The sequence below is a fragment of the Mya arenaria genome, chromosome 15 (genome assembly GCF_026914265.1).
Source record: "Mya arenaria isolate MELC-2E11 chromosome 15, ASM2691426v1".
NCBI lineage: Eukaryota > Metazoa > Mollusca > Bivalvia > Myida > Myidae > Mya > Mya arenaria.
The window spans coordinates 4,998,345-5,020,287 of record NC_069136.1 but is presented as its reverse complement, the minus strand read 5'-3'; the positions used below and the strand labels follow the sequence as shown (position 1 = coordinate 5,020,287).

Here is a 21,943-nt window from a genome sequence, read left to right as displayed (position 1 = left end):
TCTTATTCTGGCTTATTTTTCTTCCCAAGTACAATCTGAACCCATTTCAAGTTCTAAGGAAATCATTTGACCTTTAACATACCTCTTAATTGCTCTCACTGCCAAATATGCTATCATTCCATCAAGTATTAACTTGGTATCCGTATCGGTTACAATGTTACAAAAATGAAGTATGTGACCTTGACCTTTGCTGTGTTGTCAAAACAAATGCGGTTTGTTTTCTGAAATGCAAGGCCATTATCCTATGACATACTTGAATCTTTATCCTTGACACCATTTGTACTTGTGCATATTCAAGATCCAAGGGTGGAGACAGATATAACAAATATGACTTGGCTTACACTTAAGCCAACACTTTATGGATTGTCCAGCATTGAGCTACCTGTTAAAGTCAAACTGCTCTACTGTTTAAAGACTGACAGATATTAAGCTCTAAAGGAAAAACACCAGAAGAGCTTATGCAATGGTGCAGTATCAGTCATCTGAAAACCATTGCTTGTCGACCAATAAAAAAATTGTTTTAATTTTTATCTTCAAACTTCATCAAACTTTAAACACTTTATGGCCCTTAATATGTTGTAGCCTGATGCACCAGTCAATTGAAACCACGGCCCCCCCAGGTCCGGGGAAATGGGCCGTGTTTTTACCTTTCAGGTGGCCCCACAGTGCCGAGTGAATGCGGTGGTTTTGTCTTCGCTTTAAATATAGCGGTGAATGGGCCTTACCTAGGGTCCCTGGGGTGCGGGGGCATTTGGGTGGGATTTTACCATCTGTTCGTCCCCGCAAGGCGGGAATTTTAGCCGGGGTTGGCTGGACCGAAAGTCAAAGTCCCCGCTATTCCCTGGACCTGGGGGCCGTGGTTACAATTGACTGGTGCATTATAAAAAAGTATACTCTAAGGGAAGCAACTTGTACAGAATTGTTTATTACTGTAGTGTTATTTTCCCTTTGTCCTTTGTTACAAATAGCTGAAACATGGTGTACCGATTGCTTTCCTCTTAATTTAGGTTCATTATATTGCCTATGACTTGTATGTACATGCTTTGGATTAAAAATTACCAAATACGTCATGCTAGTAGAGCATAGGCCTTCGTGGAACTCTTGTTTGATATGCAGGCCTTGACACTGCTGAAGACCAAGGCATTTCAAATTACAAAGTCAACACGATTCTACGCCATATCATTCACAAGTTTTCGGCAGTCACACAAAGGTCATCTACCTTTTAAACAATTTCTCAAACATTTTCCTATAAATGATTTCTGCGTCGTTGACTCGACATTCTTCCAAAAGAATGTTTAGTGGTTATTTACAAGTCAATGACCATTCACTTAATGAATCTGTTGACTGCAGTTAATACCATTTTGTCTTTAACTCAATTATGATGAAAGCAAATAGAAGCACACTCAACTCCATTTCCTGGAAAGAAATTATTAACGATGTCAATTTTGAGAGACAATGTGATCATTCGCCTGTTGGGGCTGGAACCCCAAAACATATTGAGGCAGACACCTATACCTGTAAACTCAGTTCCTTGAACCCAAAATCATCAGGGATTAAGCCCAGAGCAAGAACATTATTAATGTTATCCTGTACTTCTCTGTTCTTTTTGTATGGAAAAGACTCACCCAATCAAGGCCTTCGACCTACTGACACCAAAATCAATAGCAGTAAAAAAAAATCTAATCACATTTGTCTTGTTATACAGATTCAAATTTATTATAATGATTAAATCTAGAAAACGATTACCCTCAATAATTATCTACTTTTTCAAGGGTTTTTCATGTGACTGGTAATTTTTTTCTCTTCTTGGGCTTTAGTTGTATTTTTATCAGGATGGTGAAGAAAAGTGGCTTAAGCCGGTGGTATAGGCCTTGCTGAACATGTGCAAAGAAAAGAGCAAGGAAAAGGAAAAAAAAAATGCATACATACGCAAGCCAACACAAACACTGGGCAAGCTTAAAATGAATATGGAAAAAGAAAATAAGCCAATTTTTTAGATCTTTTATTGATAATTTACACTTTTTGGCATGTAAAGACTTTGATGATATTTAAATATACAGTTTATGATGATAAGGGACAATGAATATGTGAAATTGCTGAGAAATGGAAAAGTTCAAATTGAATAAATGTATGATGATGAAATTAATATAAGTTAACTTCGCGCTAAAATTCAAACAATAAATTATAACAAGCAGAACAGAGCAGTTCTTTCTCAATACTTGCCAAGCCTCCTTGAATTGAAAGCTTGACAAACAAAAAGTAGCCATCTGCTGAACATGAAGTTGTTCAAAGCAAACACAATAGTATTAAATACATAATTTTTATATGATATTGTACCATATTAATATTACAGATATTACTGGTGTGAAAGTTATCAGCCAAATAATTTGTCTATTCTACTACACCTGGTTCCTATCAAAACAAATCTCAACAAGGAGTGGATGCCATTGAACATTTGTTATGCAAAATGGAAAAAGGGGCATAACTTAACTATAATTAAAGCAAAAGTTATTGGCCTTGTAACACATTGTCACTGGTAATGTGTATACAAAGTTTCATGTAAATACCTTGGACACTTTTTTGGTGAAGTCGTCAGTTTTTGCTCGATTTTTTTCAACGTGCATAAAACATTTATTAAAACCAGATATATGGGCCTTTCTATCCATTTTTCTACTGCATTTTGGCTCTAGTTACATGTGCACAAAGGTTTCACATGAACATCTTGAATGGTTCAGTTATGGCTGTTTTTATTGCATGATTTTTTTCAAACTGTCAAGGAGCATAGTTATTTAAGCCAGACGTGGCCAAATGTGTACCAAGCTGCAGATATCATCAATTGTTATTAAGTTAAAGGTTTCAGGCGCCCACAAGAAAGATTGGGCTAAGGGAATGACAATAAAAAAATCTTAAAAACAACCGACAGCTTCTGACCATTTATTGAATCATATTTTAATACAAAAAAGTATGTTATAAATGCTATGTAGGTTTACAAGGTCAGTGAAAAATATACAGATGAAATTAGTGAGATGATTGAGATCAAATACTGCACGAGAAGACATGTATGTTTAAAGGTGCATAGTGTTATAACCTTTGTATGGTTACCAAAGCAACATATAATCAAATGAACAGTTTGATTTGTGAGAAACAGGTATGTGAACAATGAAGCATCAATTTATTTATTGTGTTTGTTGTAATGTCTCTGCCAATGGAATTGCCATTTGGATCTCCTTGGTCATTTTCCATCAAAAGCAGCCTCGGATGTATGCCAGTACATAAGTAGTAGTTTGTAATATGTTGCATAATAGTATGAATTAATTGTAGTATTTTAACATGTTTTTTGTATTACTAAGTTTAAATTTATTGACAGCCAGTGAAGTGTATTATTGCATAAATAATTAAAATTCACAGGAGGAAAGACATTAAGTTTGACTGCTAAATTGAAATAATTACGCACTCTACTTGCAGTGTAGTAAATGTCAAGATTTTTGACGTTGGAAACTGCCATATAAACCTCAAGTTGTTTTCGATGAAAAATGGCCGAGGAGTTCCGAGTGTGAAATCACTACAAAAACTCTTATTTCATCATTTAGCAAGCTTCTAACAAATGTTGGCGTATGCCTACTTCTTCACTCTTCAGCAAAAATAAACGATAAAAATATCCTAAAATTAAGTAATAACATTTTCATGTGATGTGCGAGTTTAGTGATAGGACATTAATGTATACAAACTCTTGATGATTAAGAAAAGTAGACAAGAGAGATGATTCAGATTTAGAAGGTTGTAAATTACTATACAAACTTAAGTGGTTTGGTATAGAGTGGTAAGTCACCCCCGTAAAGTGTGCAAAAAGACAAACATGGTTTGCAGTTAAGGTATAATAATGGCAAGCAGAACAATTTACTATACAGTGGGCTGTTTCAATCAAGGCTTTTGGTTGTAATTTCAATTATCAGAACTCTGTATAAAGGTCATTAATGGCAATATATATATATAAAAAAATAATCCTAAACCTTAGTGTAGAAATTTCAATGTTGAATTTAGTTCAATTCACACAAATATGTAGCAAAATTAAGGAACTATGACTCTAAAGTTTCAATAAACGACTAAACTCTTTATTGAAACAGCTCCCAGAACACGTTTTAAGTAAAAATGTCAACATACACTTATTATCATTAAACCCCCCTTTCAGGCTTCTATAACTAGGAGATGCTAGACTAATGACTCTCATAAAACAGAAGAGCAATAAATTATTTTCATTACTGGAAGGTAGACAGTGCTTTTCAATATGTTAAATGTTGACATAAACATCATTACAACGATTGAAGCAAATAAAAAAAATCCAATCTCATTCAAGAACCAAATTTATACTGCTTAATCTACTAAAAACATCCAAGAAACCCTAGCAAAATGCATTGTATGGATGATCATGTCCTAATAATCTATTCTTGATTTGCTTTTAAAATGTCAATAACAGAACATGATTTCAGACTATTGATTCTTGAAGGAAACAAACAAACTTCCATTCTGAATAACAAATAACTATCGACTCGTGAACAATGTTAATGATGCATGGTTGTGGATGAGGCATGGTTGTGGATGAAGCATGGTTGTGGATGAGGCATGGTTTAACAAGCAAAACAGAAACAATGTTCAAGGTTTTGAATCAATCTAATATCAGCTAAATATAAATGAACACATAACGTATGGCTTTTAATTACAATTTTTAAAACACAACAGCAATTAAAAATTGACAACAGTAAACTTAAATTAACTGCCTTAAATTTGCTTTTTGTTTATAGTGACTTATAAACACTAAAAATGTTGAATGAACCTATACTGGGCGAGTACCTAAATCGGCATTTATTTTGGAATATTTTTAGTTAGATTTGCACCACAGCTACAACATTTTCCATCAGCATACTAGGATTCAAAACCAATTGGTTGATATAAATGGTGTTTTTCAAGATACTTCCAATCTGCATGAAAAGTACTTTATTAACCACACAGTCAAGGACTGCCATTTTTGTCCATGGAGTACCTAAATATGGAACAGTTTTAATTCGTTATTTATTTTTGTGTTTCCTTTTTAAATTATTGCTACATGTTTTGTTTAAGTAAACTAATAATTAATTTTATTTCCAGCTTGTCTTTTTGTCATTTTTGTCAGTAAAATTTGACAATTTAAGTAAAAAAAACCCAGACTGTGCCAGTATGCTGTAATTGTGGCATGCATGAAGTCATTCCCCCTCGTGCCATGTATTGACATTTGTACATGAACAACTTTGAATAATAGCAGCATTTTAAATACTTACACAAGTATCATGTTATTTTGAACGTGTATCTAAGGTAAGCGTCTATTGATTTAAATCGTAAATAAACAGATCACAATCGGAAAAACGTCATTTAGGTACTGTTCTGATTTAGGTACTCAACCAGTATGCACAGTTTTGAGAGAGGAAATATCCATATTCAGGTATCCAAAGTACATATTGAGACTTGAACAACCATGTTTAACTTCGATGCCTGGTTATTTTGGTATCATTTGAAAGGATAAAATTACTAATATGTAAAATAATGTAAAATTAAAGACCAAAATTACATTATTATTTACACATACAGATATGGCAGTTTGTATTGGTTCTTATTTCAAATGAAATCGGAAGTGAAATGACTGATATTCCAATCTTTCAAAATGAAAACAAGAGTGTTTGGAATATTAGTGTTTCGTAAACTATTTACAAATTCTTTGTCTATACATAAAAACCCTTTCAAATGTTACCAGAACATGAAGTCTAACAGGAATAAAAAAATCATATAGCTGTACATCAGATACCATTTACGGAAAATTCTTATGTTTTTGAAGTGGGAAGAAACATTATTTCATGTCAATTTATTTTTATTCACTACCAATCAATGTCTGAATGTCTTTAGAACAACAATTTGGTATCCTGGCACTCTCTAAATGCAGCTTCACTTGTAAACAGTTAAGTTTAACTAAACACATAATCTGCCTTGCTATAAAATTAGCCCAAATCTAGCCAAATCTCTTTAAAACTGAACAATTACAAAACTACACAATACACATTATCACAATATGTGTCCTGACGTCCATCACAAAATCTTTAATCCCTGCCTGTGCTTTGCAAAACTCAGTATGAACTCCAGCTTGTCCGAAAATGTTGCCACAAATCTGATCAGTCGTCACAGACATCTCAGACTGGTTCTTGCCGATTTGTTCATACACTTCTCACTGTTTGCTCCTGTATGCGGTCAATGTAAAGCCTTTAACATCTCTGTAACAGTGTGAGACCTTCACATGTACGGATGCTGAGAACGCACCTTCCAGTGATCACCCTACATCATGTGTTCACAAGTGGAGACACTGCCTTGCTTTGTTGACAAAACTTTACATGGCGTTTAGCAGACATCTGCTACAACACAGTTTGAAAGTTCAACCAAAACCCCAACTGTAAGGCCACTTGTAACAACACTAACTCATCACATCAACAGGACTCGAACCATCAAAGTCATCGTCAGAAAAATCATCTGAGGGCGTTTCCATCACACGTGAGTGGACGTCAGAAAATGATGATCCGATGCTGGGTTCCCGTGAGACAACTGATTGGACTGAGTTTGTTGCCATGGCGACCTCAAAGTCCATGGCATCAGTGCTGCTGCTGTTGCTGTGGGCAGAGTGGAGTGCGGGAAGAGAGTTGCCGGTGGCTCCTGATTGTGTATACCTGCAAGGAAAAAACTAGTTCACTTACTTAAAGAAACTGAGTCAATAGTCATCCAATTAATGTTTCTATATATGGGCTATTCCATTTAAACATAAAAAACCCAGGGGGGAAGGCAATTATTCCACGCCTCTACAGAAGAAAATTTACCATTGTGGGGTCCAAATAAGCAAAAAAAAAGACACTCACCTGTATACTATTCAAATAATTGCCTTCCCCTGCGGGGGCTATATGTTTTTGATGGAATAGCCCTATATATATCATTTGTAATTAACAGGTGTTATGCAACTGATGTAAGTGAATGAAAAACATGTGCTTTAAATTCAGGCATAGCCTTTTTTGCCTCAGACCAAAAGCATAATCTGTATTAACTCACTCATAAGACTGTTCTGCCATTACCTACATGGAATAATCATAAGCCAAAGGGACCTAACATTTAACTAGAACTCCGCGAGTCGGATGTGTCGCCTGACGAATTATTTACTGTCGACATTATAGCTGTTAGATTGGCATTTAATCATTTATAGACAATGATGTTGCCATTTAACTTTCAATTGTAGGTGGCATTTGAACCCTCAATCAGATATACCTACGGAATAAGTTTCAGGTTGAAACCTCCTATAGTTTACGAGATATGCCACGGACAAAACCTAAGCAAGAAAATTAACAAAGGGCAATAACTCTAAAAATATGGCAGCAAGAGTAACGGTTCTTGTGCACTGCACTTGCCCTCAATGAGATCTATCTAGCTATAAAGTTTCAAGTTGATACCTCTTATATTCTTCAAGATATGCCCCGGACAAAACTTTAAGCATGAAAATTAACAAAGGGCAATAACTTTAAAACTAAGAAAGCAAGAGTTACTGTTATTGTGCACTGCACTTGCCCTCAATGAGATCTATCTAGCTATGAAGTTTCAAGTTGATACCTCTTATATTCTTCAAGATATGTCCCGGACAAAACTTTAAGCATGAAAATTAACAAAGGGCAATAACTTTAAAACTAAGAAAGCAAGAGTTACTGTTATTGTGCACTGCACTTGCCCTCAATGAGATCTATCTAGCTATGAAGTTTCAAGTTGATACCTCTTATATTCTTCAAGATATGTCCCGGACAAAACTTTAAGCATGAAAATTAACAAAGGGCAATAATTTTAAAACTAAGAAAGCAAGAGTTACTGTTATTGTGCACTGCACTTGCCCTCAATGAGATCTATCTAGCTATGAAGTTTCAAGTTGATAACTCTTATATTCTACAAGATATGCCCCGGACAAAACTTTAAGCATGAAAAATAACAAAGGGCAATAACTTTAAAAATATGGAAGCAAGAGTAACAGTTCTTGTGCACTGCACTTGCCCTCAATTAGATCTATCTACATATGAAGTTTCAAGTTGATACCACTAATAGTTTAGGAGATATACCCAGGACAAGCGAAAATGGGACGCGGACGCCGCCACCGCCGACAAAAGTAACCCCTATATGTCGTCTTTTCAGGCGACACAAAAATTGGGGTCAACTTACTTTTGTTAATACACATTTAATGAATCCAAATATATATCTTGAACTTACGAGTGATGTGAGGATGCAGTTCCCGCAGTGACAGGCCGGATACCACTGGGCCCTGCATTCGCCATACTGCCCCGTGCCAGGTCTGCAATACGATACGTTCATGAGTTTTTTTAATTGAAATTAAGAAAAACTGGGATTTTTATTAAGTTTTCATCTGGAATATGCAAAACAACAATTAGAATGTTTCAAATTTTCGCAATTAACTTTTATCAATGTTTCGGTATCCCATTTAAAGGTATATCAGTCTGTAAAAAACAAAGACTGCTTTCAAGATCCACATATTCATGCACTTTTAATATAATTCTGTTTCTGCAACTGGTATCAAAGTGGTGATTAAGCGTTAGAATATAAAACAAGCACAGTAAAGAGCAGGGCTCTCGCGAGGGGGCCACTTGGGCAAAGTGGTCGCCTAAAATTCCCAGACTTCGCCCATTTGTATCATCAAAGCGACATTCACTTCGCCGAAAATTTTAGCACATTGTAAATCTGTCAATCAGCGAGTATTTGGCCATTGTCAAATTAGTCAAAACATCACAATAATTAAGTCATTCGTACAAATTGGTAATCTCCTAATCCGATAATTGGGCCGTGTCACCCAATTACCAAAACATCGGCAGAAGGCGGAGCTATTGAAAGTTAACCAATAAGAATGAACATTGAGAAGACCCTGATCAAATGATATAAGTTCGTTAAAAAGAGATAGAAAAGGCGACATAATTATGAAAGATCGTGTCAAGCATTAATAAAGTTAAAAAGCAATTAATATATGTATTGAACAAACAATGCAAGACATTTAAACATTGTTGCTTTTGAAGCAGACGGTCATATAGCCATCTCGGCAAGTAGGCTAAGAAAATCAATAACATGACGTATCACCAAATATTTGATTGGTTTTAGTGAAATGTCCATGATAAAAATATTTGTAAACACAAAAAAATATTTTTTTTGCTTTATGTAATATTAACTTACAGTGATTTTCTCCTGTCACAGTTACGATGTCAAAAAAAAATCGGCGAGATTTTTTAAATGTCTTTTTTTTTTAAATGTCAGTATATTTAAAATTATTTAGCAAGAGACAAGTAAATAACAGCATAGCTGAATGTGATATTCGTACCCTATCCCGAACGTACCAAAACAACATTCGTTCCCCTACTATATTGACAGTTCATTTATAAACCGTAGCTGTCTTTTTTTGTTTGTTTCATTTTAGATGCTTTTTTGAGATAAACTATGTGACATTGACAAATACACTTTTGCTGAGCTAAAAATGATACATTATGTAATGAACATTTTATATAGTTATAGCAATCAATTTTAATGTGAATATAAACTTAGGTGAGTGGTATGGCATAGTTTTTGTATCAGGTGTTACGAAAAGTATCACTTCTCCCTACTCCCTAAAGTCTCCCCACTTCTCCCTAAATTGGCTGAAGGGAGAAGTCACTTCTCCCAAAATTTCCAGCCTAGTGAGAGCCCTGAGAGAGATGCTAACCCTCAACTTTTTACCTCTCGCACACAGATGTGCCAAGAAACACCATCTCAAACTTGTTAAGTGAAATGGGTGGCTATATACCAACCTAACACATATGGCTCCAGGGCCTTAGGAACGCTGGCCAGGCACTTGGCCAGTTCATGCTTGGTGCACTGTCCCTTCTCGAGACCGTAAGCCATTCCCATCCTCTTCAACACTTCAATGTCATCGTGGATCTCAAATGTGTTGTTGAAGTTGAACAGGTACTCATCCCTGTTGAGAGATAGTAGAAACGTGAGAATAATGTCTCTCAGCTCACATTTAAACAATTGTTCTTAGTAATGAAAAAGTTTGGCAAATCATATCATCAACCAAACATCACCAGCTTTGTATCTTTTCTTTTAGTTTTTTAATGAATTGCATCAGTATCAACATGTACATTTATTACAATTTCTGATTTCTGTGGCCGTATTTATAAGGCATCTTTGTGAAATATTCAACTTAAACAGTGAATAAATGCTCTTTTCCCCAAGTTGAGTTGATAGTAAATAAGCAATGTTTTTACACCAAAACTATGAGAAAAAAACAAGAAAAAGTCCAAATGTTAAATGCATAAGAATAAATTTGATGTAAATAAGTGGGGATTTAAAATATTTGTTGATGAATAATCTTTTTTTTCCATGAAGTTAAAAATGTACATTAAGTAGCTTTATGAATACAATATACAATTCCTAGCCTATTATGTATTTGCACAACCAAAACAGATAACTTCGACAATATTTCAACTCTTTCTTTCAAAAATAGAAGAAGCTAAAAGCCAGTACTTGTCTTTGGAGATGCTACAATCTATCACAGTCTTTTTGCTTGTGTTCACAATAATGTAAGGCAGCTGAATGGCAGAGTTTGGGGCTGGTGGCCCTTGTGTTCTCTCCAACTCTTTGTTACGCTGCACCAAGTTCTTAAACGCTATTTGCTGAAATCAAGATATATGCTATTTAACCATAACAAGTAAAAATACATCACACATGTGTTCACATGAATTAAAGGTAGCTTGACTGCTTAATATGGGGCACATGTTCCCATTATTTCCACCGATTTTGGACTGCAATATATACACTAATAAACCAGTCATTCGACCACTGATATACTAGTGTAACATTGCATTAGAAAATTGGAAAATGTCAAGGTTCCAAATATCTATTAATTTCATCATTAAATGCCAATTGCATTTCATGGTTATAAACCAGTTCTAGGAATTCCGGCCATCAAAAGTTTTAAACATAGCAAAATGAATATTAGGGTTAACATCTTATGAAAATGATCCCATCCAATGAGACAATGCGCATGTCCTACCTGTAGTATCAACTCCTGGATTTGTTGTGTTTTATGCTTTATTCTTTCCAATCGTCTCTGCTTTTCCAACTGTAATATAAATCACTTTCAATATTGAACAACATTCTGACTTTGACATCTAACTTCGCTCTGTTAAGGGATGTCAAGAAAAAGATTGAGGGGTCCTTGCAGTTGCAATATCTTGCCTTGTTATATAAACATTTGCTGATAAGGTAATGATTTCTGAAAGAGGGGACAACTTACTGTTACAGTGAATTCAACGTAATATTCTTGAGCAAGTTTGAATGGGCAGACAATTCCAGCGTTTGTCCATTTTCCGGGTAGGAACCAGTTAAAGATGCCATATATGGGCTTCCCTGGGAGAGCCCCTAGCTCTTGTGTGAGGGGGAGGCCCAAGGTTATCTCTGTGAGACTGACGCTTTTGTCACTCCCCCAACTCACCTCCAGATTCTGACATTCCTGAGTGGAGTTAGTGGGTAGACCTATCTAGCTCTAAACTGTCCCTTGTATCACTACGCCAACTCACCTCCAGATTCAGACATTCCTGAGTGGAGTTAGTGGGTAGACCTATTTAGCTCTAGTCTGTCCCTTGTATCACTACGCCAACTCACCTCAAGATTCTGACATTCCTGAGCAGAGTTATGGGGCAGACCTATCCAGCTCTAGTCTAGCCCTTATGTCACTCCCCCAACTCACCTCAAGATTCTGACATTCCTGAGCAGAGTTATGGGGCAGACCTATCCAGCTCTAGTCTGTCCCTTATGTCACTCCCCCAACTCACCTCAAGATTCTGACATTCCTGAGTGGAGTTAGTGGGTAGACCTATCTAGCTCTAGTCTGTCCCTTATATCACTACGCCAACTCACCTCCAGATTCTGACATTCCTGAGTGGAGTAAGTGGGTAGACCTATCTAGCTCTAGTCTGTCCCTTGTATCACTACGCCAACTCACCTCAAGATTCTGACATTCCTGAGTGGAGTTAGTGGGTAGACCTATCTAGCTCTAGTCTGTCCCTTGTATCACTACGCCAACTCACCTCAAGATTCTGACATTCCTGAGTGGAGTTAGTGGGTAGACCTATCTAGCTCTAGTCTGTCCCTTGTATCACTACGCCAACTCACCTCCAGATTCTGACATTCCTGAGCAGAGTTAGTGGGTAGACCTATCCAGCGGATTTCCTTCTTCTCCTTTGAGATGATGTTCATGGCCATTAGCACATTAAGGGCGTCATACACACGCCGACGGATGTTCTTCTGGTCATATTGCTGTGGACAAAATCAGGCATGAATTTTGTGAATCTTATTTTCTTATTCTTATAACATATTTCCAGAAATCTTATTAAAAAACAATTTCTGAATATGATTATTGCAGTGCTCAAAAGCAAATGCTTGTGGGTCTTTTGCTTAACATTCTTTAGTTATACTTGTAACTTAATCATTTTATCTCTTGCAATAATCAAGCTGGACAAAGCTATTTAGTAATTTCAGTTTTCTTTGAGAAAACAAGACATCCTTCTCGCCATACTTCAAAGAGCAAGCTGTTAGACTTATGTATGAATACCGCATTTTAAATCACTGCATAAGTTTTTAAATCATAAACAAACACTCACTGCATCTTGAGGTGACAGTATATTACGTGGGTCGCTAAACTCGGCCACTAGTTCATCGGCTACCTCGTTGTATGAAGTGACGCCCTTCAGCTGTACTTTCTCACAAACCTTCATGGAGAAATGTCGCAAACCCTTCCCTCCTTTTTCCCCTTTCTTAGATCTCTTGGTCCTGAAGAAACATTTCAAATTTTATGATTGAATTACTAAAGTAATTTGTACAATGTATTGGAACTAGAAATTTTACAAAAAAGTAAACAAACTGCAGTCTCCCAATCAAAATAAGATCAACTGCTCAGTGCTGAGACTATATGCACAGCTGTTTTAACAGCTGATAATTTTCAATCCTGAAAACTAGCCTGGGGTCTGTTTGACTATGTGGGATTCATGTCCAAGTCTGGGCAAAAGGGCCAAGACCCCTTTGAAATTTTTTCCGAAGACATTTATATTCATTTCATGGTACTTCCTACTGTTTTTGATACAAATGTCTGAGCAGAAAGTGATTTTCACAACAATTGTACAACAGTCTGAATTTAAATCTCTCAATCCTTATTAATCTAAGACTAAAGAACCTCTGGCTAAAACACCTGAATATCTTTTACAAAAAAATCAACTTTTCAAAAACTCAATAGTTTATCTTGACACAATTCCATGCCATATTAAATACAGTACATCTTGCAAAGTACCAGGAATATATTGTACAATCTCATGATCAATAATCTCTTTAATTTTACATTTAAATATCAGAAATTGAAAGGGTATATACTACCACCGTTTAAAGGCTTCTGTTTTAAAGAAAGCCTCACCAAATCCTTTACCTTCTACATAAGTCTACACAAATGTAATCCAGGTTAACGAAATCACGGTGTGTCTTACCCATCTGAATAGTCTGCATCAATGATGATCTCATTCTGTCGCTTACGGCCATGTATAACAGGTGTGTGAGGGCTGGATGCTGTGGTTATCACCCGTGGAGAGCTTGGTGCGTAGTTGGTCATCACACTCTGGTAACAGATGAAATGCTCAGTTAAAACATAACGATTCGGTGGGAGGAAAATATCAAAGGATGACATATAAACAACTTTATATATTAAGCTTGTTAATGATGGCTTAATTGTCTCTGAGGTAGACTATTGGAACCATTAGGAAGTTTTTGTTCTGTTTGGCAGTTTCTGTCATTTACTGATTTGTTCTGTGCAGTGCTGTATAAAGAAGTTCTCTTTTAAGTTTAGTCTTTCAGTTTCTTTACTTTCAGTTTGTGTTAGAATTGATAATATTGGGAGACATGAATGTCTGCATGTGCTCCCTGCATAACACAGGCAATGGAAGCATTACCAACATTTTGTAATTGCATGCTCCCACTTGCGAGGACTTAAATAATTCATGCATTAATTTTAACAATGAACAATTGTGCATAGCAAAACAGTGATACCAATAAGCAAATAAACCCTTTAAATACTTTTTTGCACCTTTAAAGTTTGCCTCATTTAATCATTTAAAGCTGCACTCTTACAGACATCAGTTTTGACACTAGATAATTCACAATAAAACAGATCTCAATTGTTTGGTTAACTGCTGGAAATTTAATTTCTCTTAAAACATAAGTAACGCTTTTAGCCATAAAATAACAATTTTTGAATGTAAATATGATTAACTGTGATTTTATCTTTCGTCAGCAGTCTTGTTTCACTGGTTTTAAGACATTTACACAAGAATTGGCTCACTCAAAGGAAAAATAGTTGTCAAGACGATCAATCTGTGCGAGTGCAGCTTTTCAACAAAACGAAAAGAAGAACTCACTTGTGCGTGTATGACCCTGGGAGTGTATGTAGCTTTAGGTGAGGCAGGCACTGTCAACACTTGCACTGAAAATGAGCAGATTCCATTACAACCTTACTCGGATATCAGTTCATCCAACTAAGATGTTCAAAAACAGTTGAATTACTCCATCAAACTTGCGCAAAACATACCATTCATGATTACATGAGACATTTACTCAACATTCAAGCAAAGTAACTACCTGGTATATATTATAAAGTGAAACTTCAGGTAGGGAAATTGACCTACAAGATTGAATGCTTCACATTTTTCTCTCTTAACATTTCTGCAAACTTGCATATTAAATTTCCTGAAAACATGAATCTTGGATGATTTGTTTGAAGGTTTATTGCAAGCCTAACCTGTGCGAGTGCCAGAAAAGCCCTGCTCTCTGATGCCTGCCAGTTCGCCGTTTGCATCCATTATTCCATGCTGAAATCAGTCAACATAGTATCAATATATGCACTCATGTTAATTTATGAAATGCCTGAAAGTTAATCAACTTAATGACGAAACTGCCATTAGAATGAGAAGTACAATGGAAGTCAAGTTTTAAAAACAGTTGAATATGGTATAAAAAAAGACAATTGTTAAAATGATAAAAAATATGAAATTAGGCTACTCAAAACAACTGGTCAAAACTAACCTCATTGAAGTTCAAAATATCCATATTCATGGATGTCACTCTTCTTTAAGGCTAGATTTCTCTTTTTGCAAGAAAATTCAATAGATACTGGTTCACAACCTAATATTGCATTTATCATTAATTGCCAAGCACTTAAAACTATGATCGACAAGTAGCTCATAACAGACACCACTAACGCTTTGCCGTTGAATACATGACTATTCAAAAAATTCAATGTGCACTGAGGCCTAACAATGTTTACAAACTTCAATAATCATTGCTTGGTAACAAAACAGCTCAAGATTTCTTTGTGAACAAAAATAAAACCTCTTGTCAACAGAAAATAATTACCTATAGTCTATTTCACAATCACCACTCATGGTGACCCTCTTTATGATTTAATTATAAGATAAAACTAAAATAAATGCTCTTGATCATTTGCATTGAAAACTTAGTAAGATTATCAATAGTATCCAATTATATGATATAAGCTGGGAATTCCTACTCCAAGTTATTAACTACATGTCATTTGATTAATCTCAATATATATATATATACATGTATACATGGCTTTGAGTCAACATCTATACATGAATGTGCATCTCTGCATAATCGCTTTTTGGTATTTGCCGTTACAAAAACATGGCAAAGACGCAGTTGTACCCTTGCCAGTGAACAAAAGCAAACAATGGTTTTGAATACACTAATTTACATTAACTTCTGTACGATTTAAGTGTTTATGAAATTAGGTTATATGCAAATGAACAGATGGCACAAAAAACTGCTGACATTTTTGTGGTTAATATATTGGTTAATGCAGGTCAAGGCATTTATCCATGCTATGAAGATGAATCAAATTCCTTCACTGATACACTCAGCACAACTACATGTATGTCCATTAGATATTGTGTAAGGAATCCAGGGATGCATATCAATTTCCCCTTTGGACGGTCAATAATTTAGCTATCAAAAATAAGCATGACCATTTCAGGAATGGGGCCAGGGCCTTTTTAATTGTAAAATAGGGCTAGAATAAGGGCTTTTTATACTGCCTGAAGTTACTGTTATGCTTAATAAGCTAAATTAGTAATGATCTAAGGTCAAGGAAGGTATTTAAAAATGCACAATCAAAAAAAATAATGGAGGAAAATGATATATAATATCTTTCAGATAAGTACCACTTTTGTGAAAACAGTTGTCTTTTTGGAATTATTGAATGAACAGGACTCCATTTCAACACCATTTTAGGAAAGGAACAAGAGCTGTCCGAGTAACCCATATCACCTCATTTTACGGAACAAATGTGCAATTTTAAAATATTTCCGTGGATCACAAAATTACAGCCCAAACACAAGTATACTCTATAAATGTGCATAAATGCAGGACTCTATAATAAATAAATATACTCTAAATGTGTAAGAACTTTTTGGTAGAGTCCTGGGACTTGAATGTGACATATCACCTTTGCACTGAGCATGTGCCAATTACCTTTAAAACCACCTCCGTGTAAAAGAAAGTTACAGCCCATACACAAACTCTCTATCTATATGCATATCTGCAGCTTTCAATAATGATAAAACTCAAAGGTTTTACCTTGAACATTAAGGTAAGGTCGTTGGTCTAGCAAACAACATTTAGTTTTTATGTACCAAACACATGTGCCAATTTATTTAAAAATCCTGTGCATGTAAAATTCACACTCATAAACAGTCTATCTATGTGCGTGGCATGCAGTTTTCTGTATTTATTAAATTAGACTCTATTGTCAGACTATGTGTGACCATGCGCGTGCGGTAGGGTTGAGCTTGCAATGCAACACAACCTGAATGTACAGAACACATACATAATATGCCATTCTATTTCAAAATATTGAAGAGCATGGTACAGCCCAGATACGACCAACTATACTCAGTCTGTATATATGCAGTATGCAATTATAATGATAAACTTTTGTGACCTTGACCTGTGTGTAAGGGACGTAGATTCCTCCATGTAACACAGTCTTCGTCATAGTCTACCCAACACCTTTGCCAAGTAATATCAAAGGCACGACAAATGACAGCAGAGACAGAAAAAGCGGGTGGACGGTGCAATGTAATACGCCCTGTTTCAGTGGCATAATCTTTTTTACTAAATATCTTTTACAAATGTTGATGTATGATAATAAATACCTCTCTGGCAACAGACTCAAGGCCAGTGGTTCGGTAGAACTTGACAAATTCTTGCTTCAGCTCTCCACTGCCTTCTACCTTTGTTGGCGTTGTGTGGATCACTCTGATAGGGCTAGACTGACCTGTGTCAATACAAGAAGATTGAGAAATGTTTATTATTTTGTAATGTTGTGAACATGTACAGCTATGCTCTTACTAGTTTTCAACTGTTTATTGAGTCAATTGACTGTTATTGCATGAGTTTTGTGAATTACAAAATTTGCAATCTGTCAACATTTTTGGTACAGCAACACATGCCAGACTTGCTTGTCAGCATCTGTACTATTTGAACTAAAGACAACTGTGTGTCTCCCATTTATTTTGATAGTACTCACTTAATGGGTATAACCTGACGGCGAAATTTAAAAATAAGCTCACTCGAGCAACAATAGAGGGTGGTATGAAGAAACATTCTCAAATAATGTTCGTCCAGAACATTGTGTCAGAGAATGTGATTTTATTATTTATGTGTGAGCTTTGAAACAGCTTAGTTTTGTTTACAAGCAGTTCCCTCAGCTCAATCTGGTAGTCACAGGAGGTTGGAGCAGGGCACTGTTCACACAGTCCAGTGTCAAGAGCAATATACCTGTACTGTTTAAAAAAGGTTAACATGGGACGGAAAGTTGTGTGCATGTTCAGCTAGTTCTGCAGCCATCATGGGTTCAACTTCAAACCCTTCTTCGGATGCACTTCAATAAGCACTTAAAAGCACACTGCCCAGTAAATGAATTGAATGTGAGGTTGTTAACAGAACACCAATGGTTATTAAACCATTTAATTGTGAGATAGTTAATAAAAAGCTGGTGAATATGAGGGTGATAAAAATATGACAAACTTGACCAGTTGTTAAGAAATTAGATGCATGAACAAAGTACTTTACCATCATCCCACAGGCTTGCCAGTGTAGTATTCGATTTAGCCATAACAGTTTCAACTAACGCTCAAACAAGGTAAGACAATGTCATTTAAAATAGTTAGCTAAAATGCAAAAACGTCAAAATGTCAAAATGAACACAGTGAGATTAGGAAACAAGATGGCGTCTAAACATTTCCCATGGTCCCAAGAACAAAGACAAGTGCTTATTTCCGGTGAAATGCTAAAATGATACTACTGGTTCAACGTGCACATTGAAATACGCTTCCAGTTTGTTTTAAATGTTCCAACGGTGCCAAGTTTGCTAATTAAACACAGCACAACCGTGCAAAATACATAACTCGAAACATGAACAATTCGCGGCGTCAGTCAATGCTTGAAGGCTATTGGACAATTTAGCATGCGGATGATAGAAATGCGCATGTGCAAACAAATTGTTGGCGACAAACACCAAAGCGCTTCGAATGTTCTAAAGTCTGTTTCAAAACTAATTTAGTATGATGGTAGCCCTTGGACTACCCTTTGAAATTAATTGAAAAAAGTTTCTGGAATAGAAAACAACTTCTTTGCAAGCAGCACAGATCACCACACATGAAATAGAAGAAACTAACGGAAGAATCCTTAACAGGTTCGTTTATCTGCCATTTGGTAAAGAACCTAAGAATTGGAAGAAATCAGCCACTATAAGCACGTGTGTGGGGAAATATGACAATTGTGAATAAACAAATTAGTTAAATGTTGTGTCCCCGGGGGCAGGGCGAAATAACGCCATGCGACGAGGCCAACCTATGAAATGGCCGAAATCAGCCACCTTACGTGCGCTTACCGAATACTGTTTCCAATGGTGCGCAAAGTTTCGTCGTTTAAGGAGGGTCAAGGATCATGCTCCCAATTACCAACTTTAATGTGAGGATGCGCCTAGCTGTGTTTTCGGGTATATTTTAGCATAAAAAACACATTTTACACAAGTATTTGTATACCTAAACTAGTGGTATATTTATATGAAAGGGGAAAACTATTGTAAACTTTTTTTTAATTCTATTTCAGCATTTACTGAAAGTATAAATGGACAAGATACAACAACATTACAACACAATATGAGTGCTGATGGCGTTACGGTAGGGTCAAGCATAATGCATAATTGGTTAAACTCTAACAAACAACTAAAATCATACAGCAATATAGCCTGACAATTGTTGATATCAGTACATCTTTGCAACAGTGTATTGGCTAGTAAAATAAACACCAGTTACTTTTTATTCCGAAAAAAGTAGTACGCAGTACGTGGGTCATTCAAACTTTTGAAGTGAAAATAAAAAATAATCACTTTAAAATGCGAAAAAGACAATAAAATAATTAGAATGGATGTAGGGGGTCTAGCATAGATGAACTCTTACTTACTGTAAGTGTTAAACGGAAACAATATACTAGTGTTTTAACGCTTATAACAAAATACGTTAATTATTTAGTTGCTCAGCAGATCTAGCGCTGTGTCCATATTATTTACGACCGGTAACCTAGCTCGAGTATTGAATAATTATGTTTTACGGTGTAACTTCCCTTACCGTTAACATCGCCGTTTTCCATTCGGAACTCCTTGGCCATTTTTTTCAAAAACAACCTCGGATGTATGCAGGTACATCAGTTGAAGTAGTTCGTAAAATTTTGCATTATATCATTAATTAAATGTAGTGTTTTAGAGTTGTATATATTGATCTAAGTTTAAATTGATTGCCATTGAATTGTATTATTGCAAACATAATAAAGAATCCCAAGAGTTAAGTCACAAAGTTTAACTGCTAAATAAAATTACTACGCGATCTACTTGCAGCGGACTTAAACGTACCACTTTTTGAGTATGTAAACCGTCCAAATACATCCGAGGTTGTTTTCGATAAAATGGCCGAGGAGCTCCGAATGCGCCGTTTTCCTGTGGTCGTTTCGTCTGCAGTAAACATGACCTTTGAACCTCCGTATCCAGAGGTTTTTGACGAAAAAAAGAACGCAGACAATATCTTTAAGATATTGACATCGAAGTGGGATTTGGCGCACAAATGTGCCTTTCCATCCACGGTAAACATACTATATATATATATATAGTAGAGATGTTCAAGCAAGAGAACAGTATCCAGGAGCTATATACACACACTGTAAGGCACACTGTTTGGATCTTGCCATTGTCCACCATCAACTGAGATCTACGCAAGGAATATGATGCGGATCTTGTGCAAACCATCGCATTTGCGTTTAACTATTCTGCTAAGCGAATGCTATGCTTTAAAGAGCAGCTAGCAGGAGATCATGCTAGCAAGCAAGAGATTGAGAAAAGAACCAAACTTCAATCTCTCTGTGCGACGCGTTGGGCTGCCAGGGCTGACGCTATTTTCACGTTTGTGTCCGCATTTACAGCCGTTGAATACGTGCTGAATGAGCTCACAACTGAACATGGAGATACAGAGGCTTCGTCATACAGAAGCGGGATCTTAAGGCTGCACTCTCACAGATTAAACGTTTTAACAACTTTTTTTTCAATTGTTTGTCTTTGAACGAGCCGATTTTTGCGAAAATGCATGGAAACCAGTTATATAAGATTGCTGACAAAAGAATATCGCAGATTTTTAAATTTAAGTACAAAAATTAATGTTTTATGCATTTTTCATAAAGCATTAATTTTCGAACGGAAATATGAAAATCTACGATCTTATTTTTGTCAGCAATCTTATATCATTGGTTTACAGATATTTACGCAAAAATGCTCTTTCTAAGACAAAATAATAATAAAAAGTTGTAAAAACGGTAATCTGTGAGAGTGCAGCTTTAAGCTTCAACTTCATCGTCACTCTTGTAGCTGTCGAGTGCATTGTCAGTGGCGTTGTCCCCCTGTCAACGATGTTGAAGAAAGAGAATGCGACCTTGTTCTAGCTTCGTTAGAGGCAAGGGTTTTAGCAACCCAACTACATACTAATAGGAACGATGATGGTACTTGGGACAATTTGTTCACTAAAGCTGTGGTTTTGGTAAAGCAAGTTGGAGTGGAGCCTTCGATTCCTCGTAACGCTAAAAGGCATGCAAACAGACCTAATGATTCAGCAGCAACACCATCAGACTTCTGGTAACGAAACATGTAGAATCCATTCGTAGACCATCTCATTACAGAATTAAGGGATCGTCTTTTTGTTCCACATGGGCGTTTTAGGGCGCAGTACCTCATTCCAAGCCAGGTTGGTGAGCTGGAAAATGAGACGTTGCAGCAGATCTGTACATAATTTGAGGCTGATATTAACGGCGTCAACGATCAATTCTGCAACGTCCTACGTTGCAAAAATTAGATGGCCAGCAGTGACGCCGGAGGATGTCCCCAACTCACATGAAACAGCTATGAAAAGAGCCCCATTGGAATTGTATCAAAACATAAGAATGTGCTTGTCAATTTGACTGGCTATGCCAGTTTCTTCTGCCACAGCAGAAAGGTCGTTTCGACGATGAAGCGCGTGAAAACGTATCTGAGAAACACCATGACAGGAGAACGGCTCTCTGGGTAAGGTTTGATGACTATTTACAGAGAATGGGAGACAGTCCGAGATAGAGAGAGAGGTCGTCATCTTTGCTAGGCGCAAGAACAGGAGACTAGCTCTTATCCTTCGTGTTTAAACAATGAAAAAAACCCACTATATCAATT

The 21,943-nt window shown here is 36.2% G+C and overlaps 1 protein-coding gene across 1 annotated transcript; it reads right to left on the bottom strand.

Annotated features, from left to right (window-relative positions):
• Nucleotides 1-2,918: 2,918 nt before the first annotated feature.
• On the bottom strand, nt 2,919-18,639 carry LOC128219852 (transcription factor Dp-1-like). The gene is made up of 12 exons (XM_052927971.1): nt 18,271-18,639; nt 17,352-17,473; nt 14,918-14,987; nt 14,538-14,602; nt 13,614-13,741; nt 12,741-12,909; nt 12,253-12,396; nt 11,132-11,200; nt 10,603-10,751; nt 9,885-10,051; nt 8,308-8,389; nt 2,919-6,740 (listed from the first exon to the last, which is right to left on the bottom strand). Exons 1-12 carry the CDS (start codon nt 18,311-18,313, stop codon nt 6,491-6,493), a joined length of 1,458 nt encoding a protein of 485 aa, XP_052783931.1. The 5' UTR covers nt 18,314-18,639; the 3' UTR covers nt 2,919-6,490.
• Nucleotides 18,640-21,943: the final 3,304 nt, after the last annotated feature.

Coding starts and splice junctions, on each gene's coding strand:
- LOC128219852 (XM_052927971.1), bottom strand. CDS start 18,313: ATGGCTAAATCGAATACTACACTGGCAAGCCTGTGGGATGATG. Junction 12,397..12,740: donor TACTGTCACCTCAAGATGCA/GTGAGTGTTTGT, acceptor TTTTGTCCACAG/CAATATGACCAGAAGAACAT. Junction 10,752..11,131: donor TCCAGGAGTTGATACTACAG/GTAGGACATGCG, acceptor TCTTGATTTCAG/CAAATAGCGTTTAAGAACTT.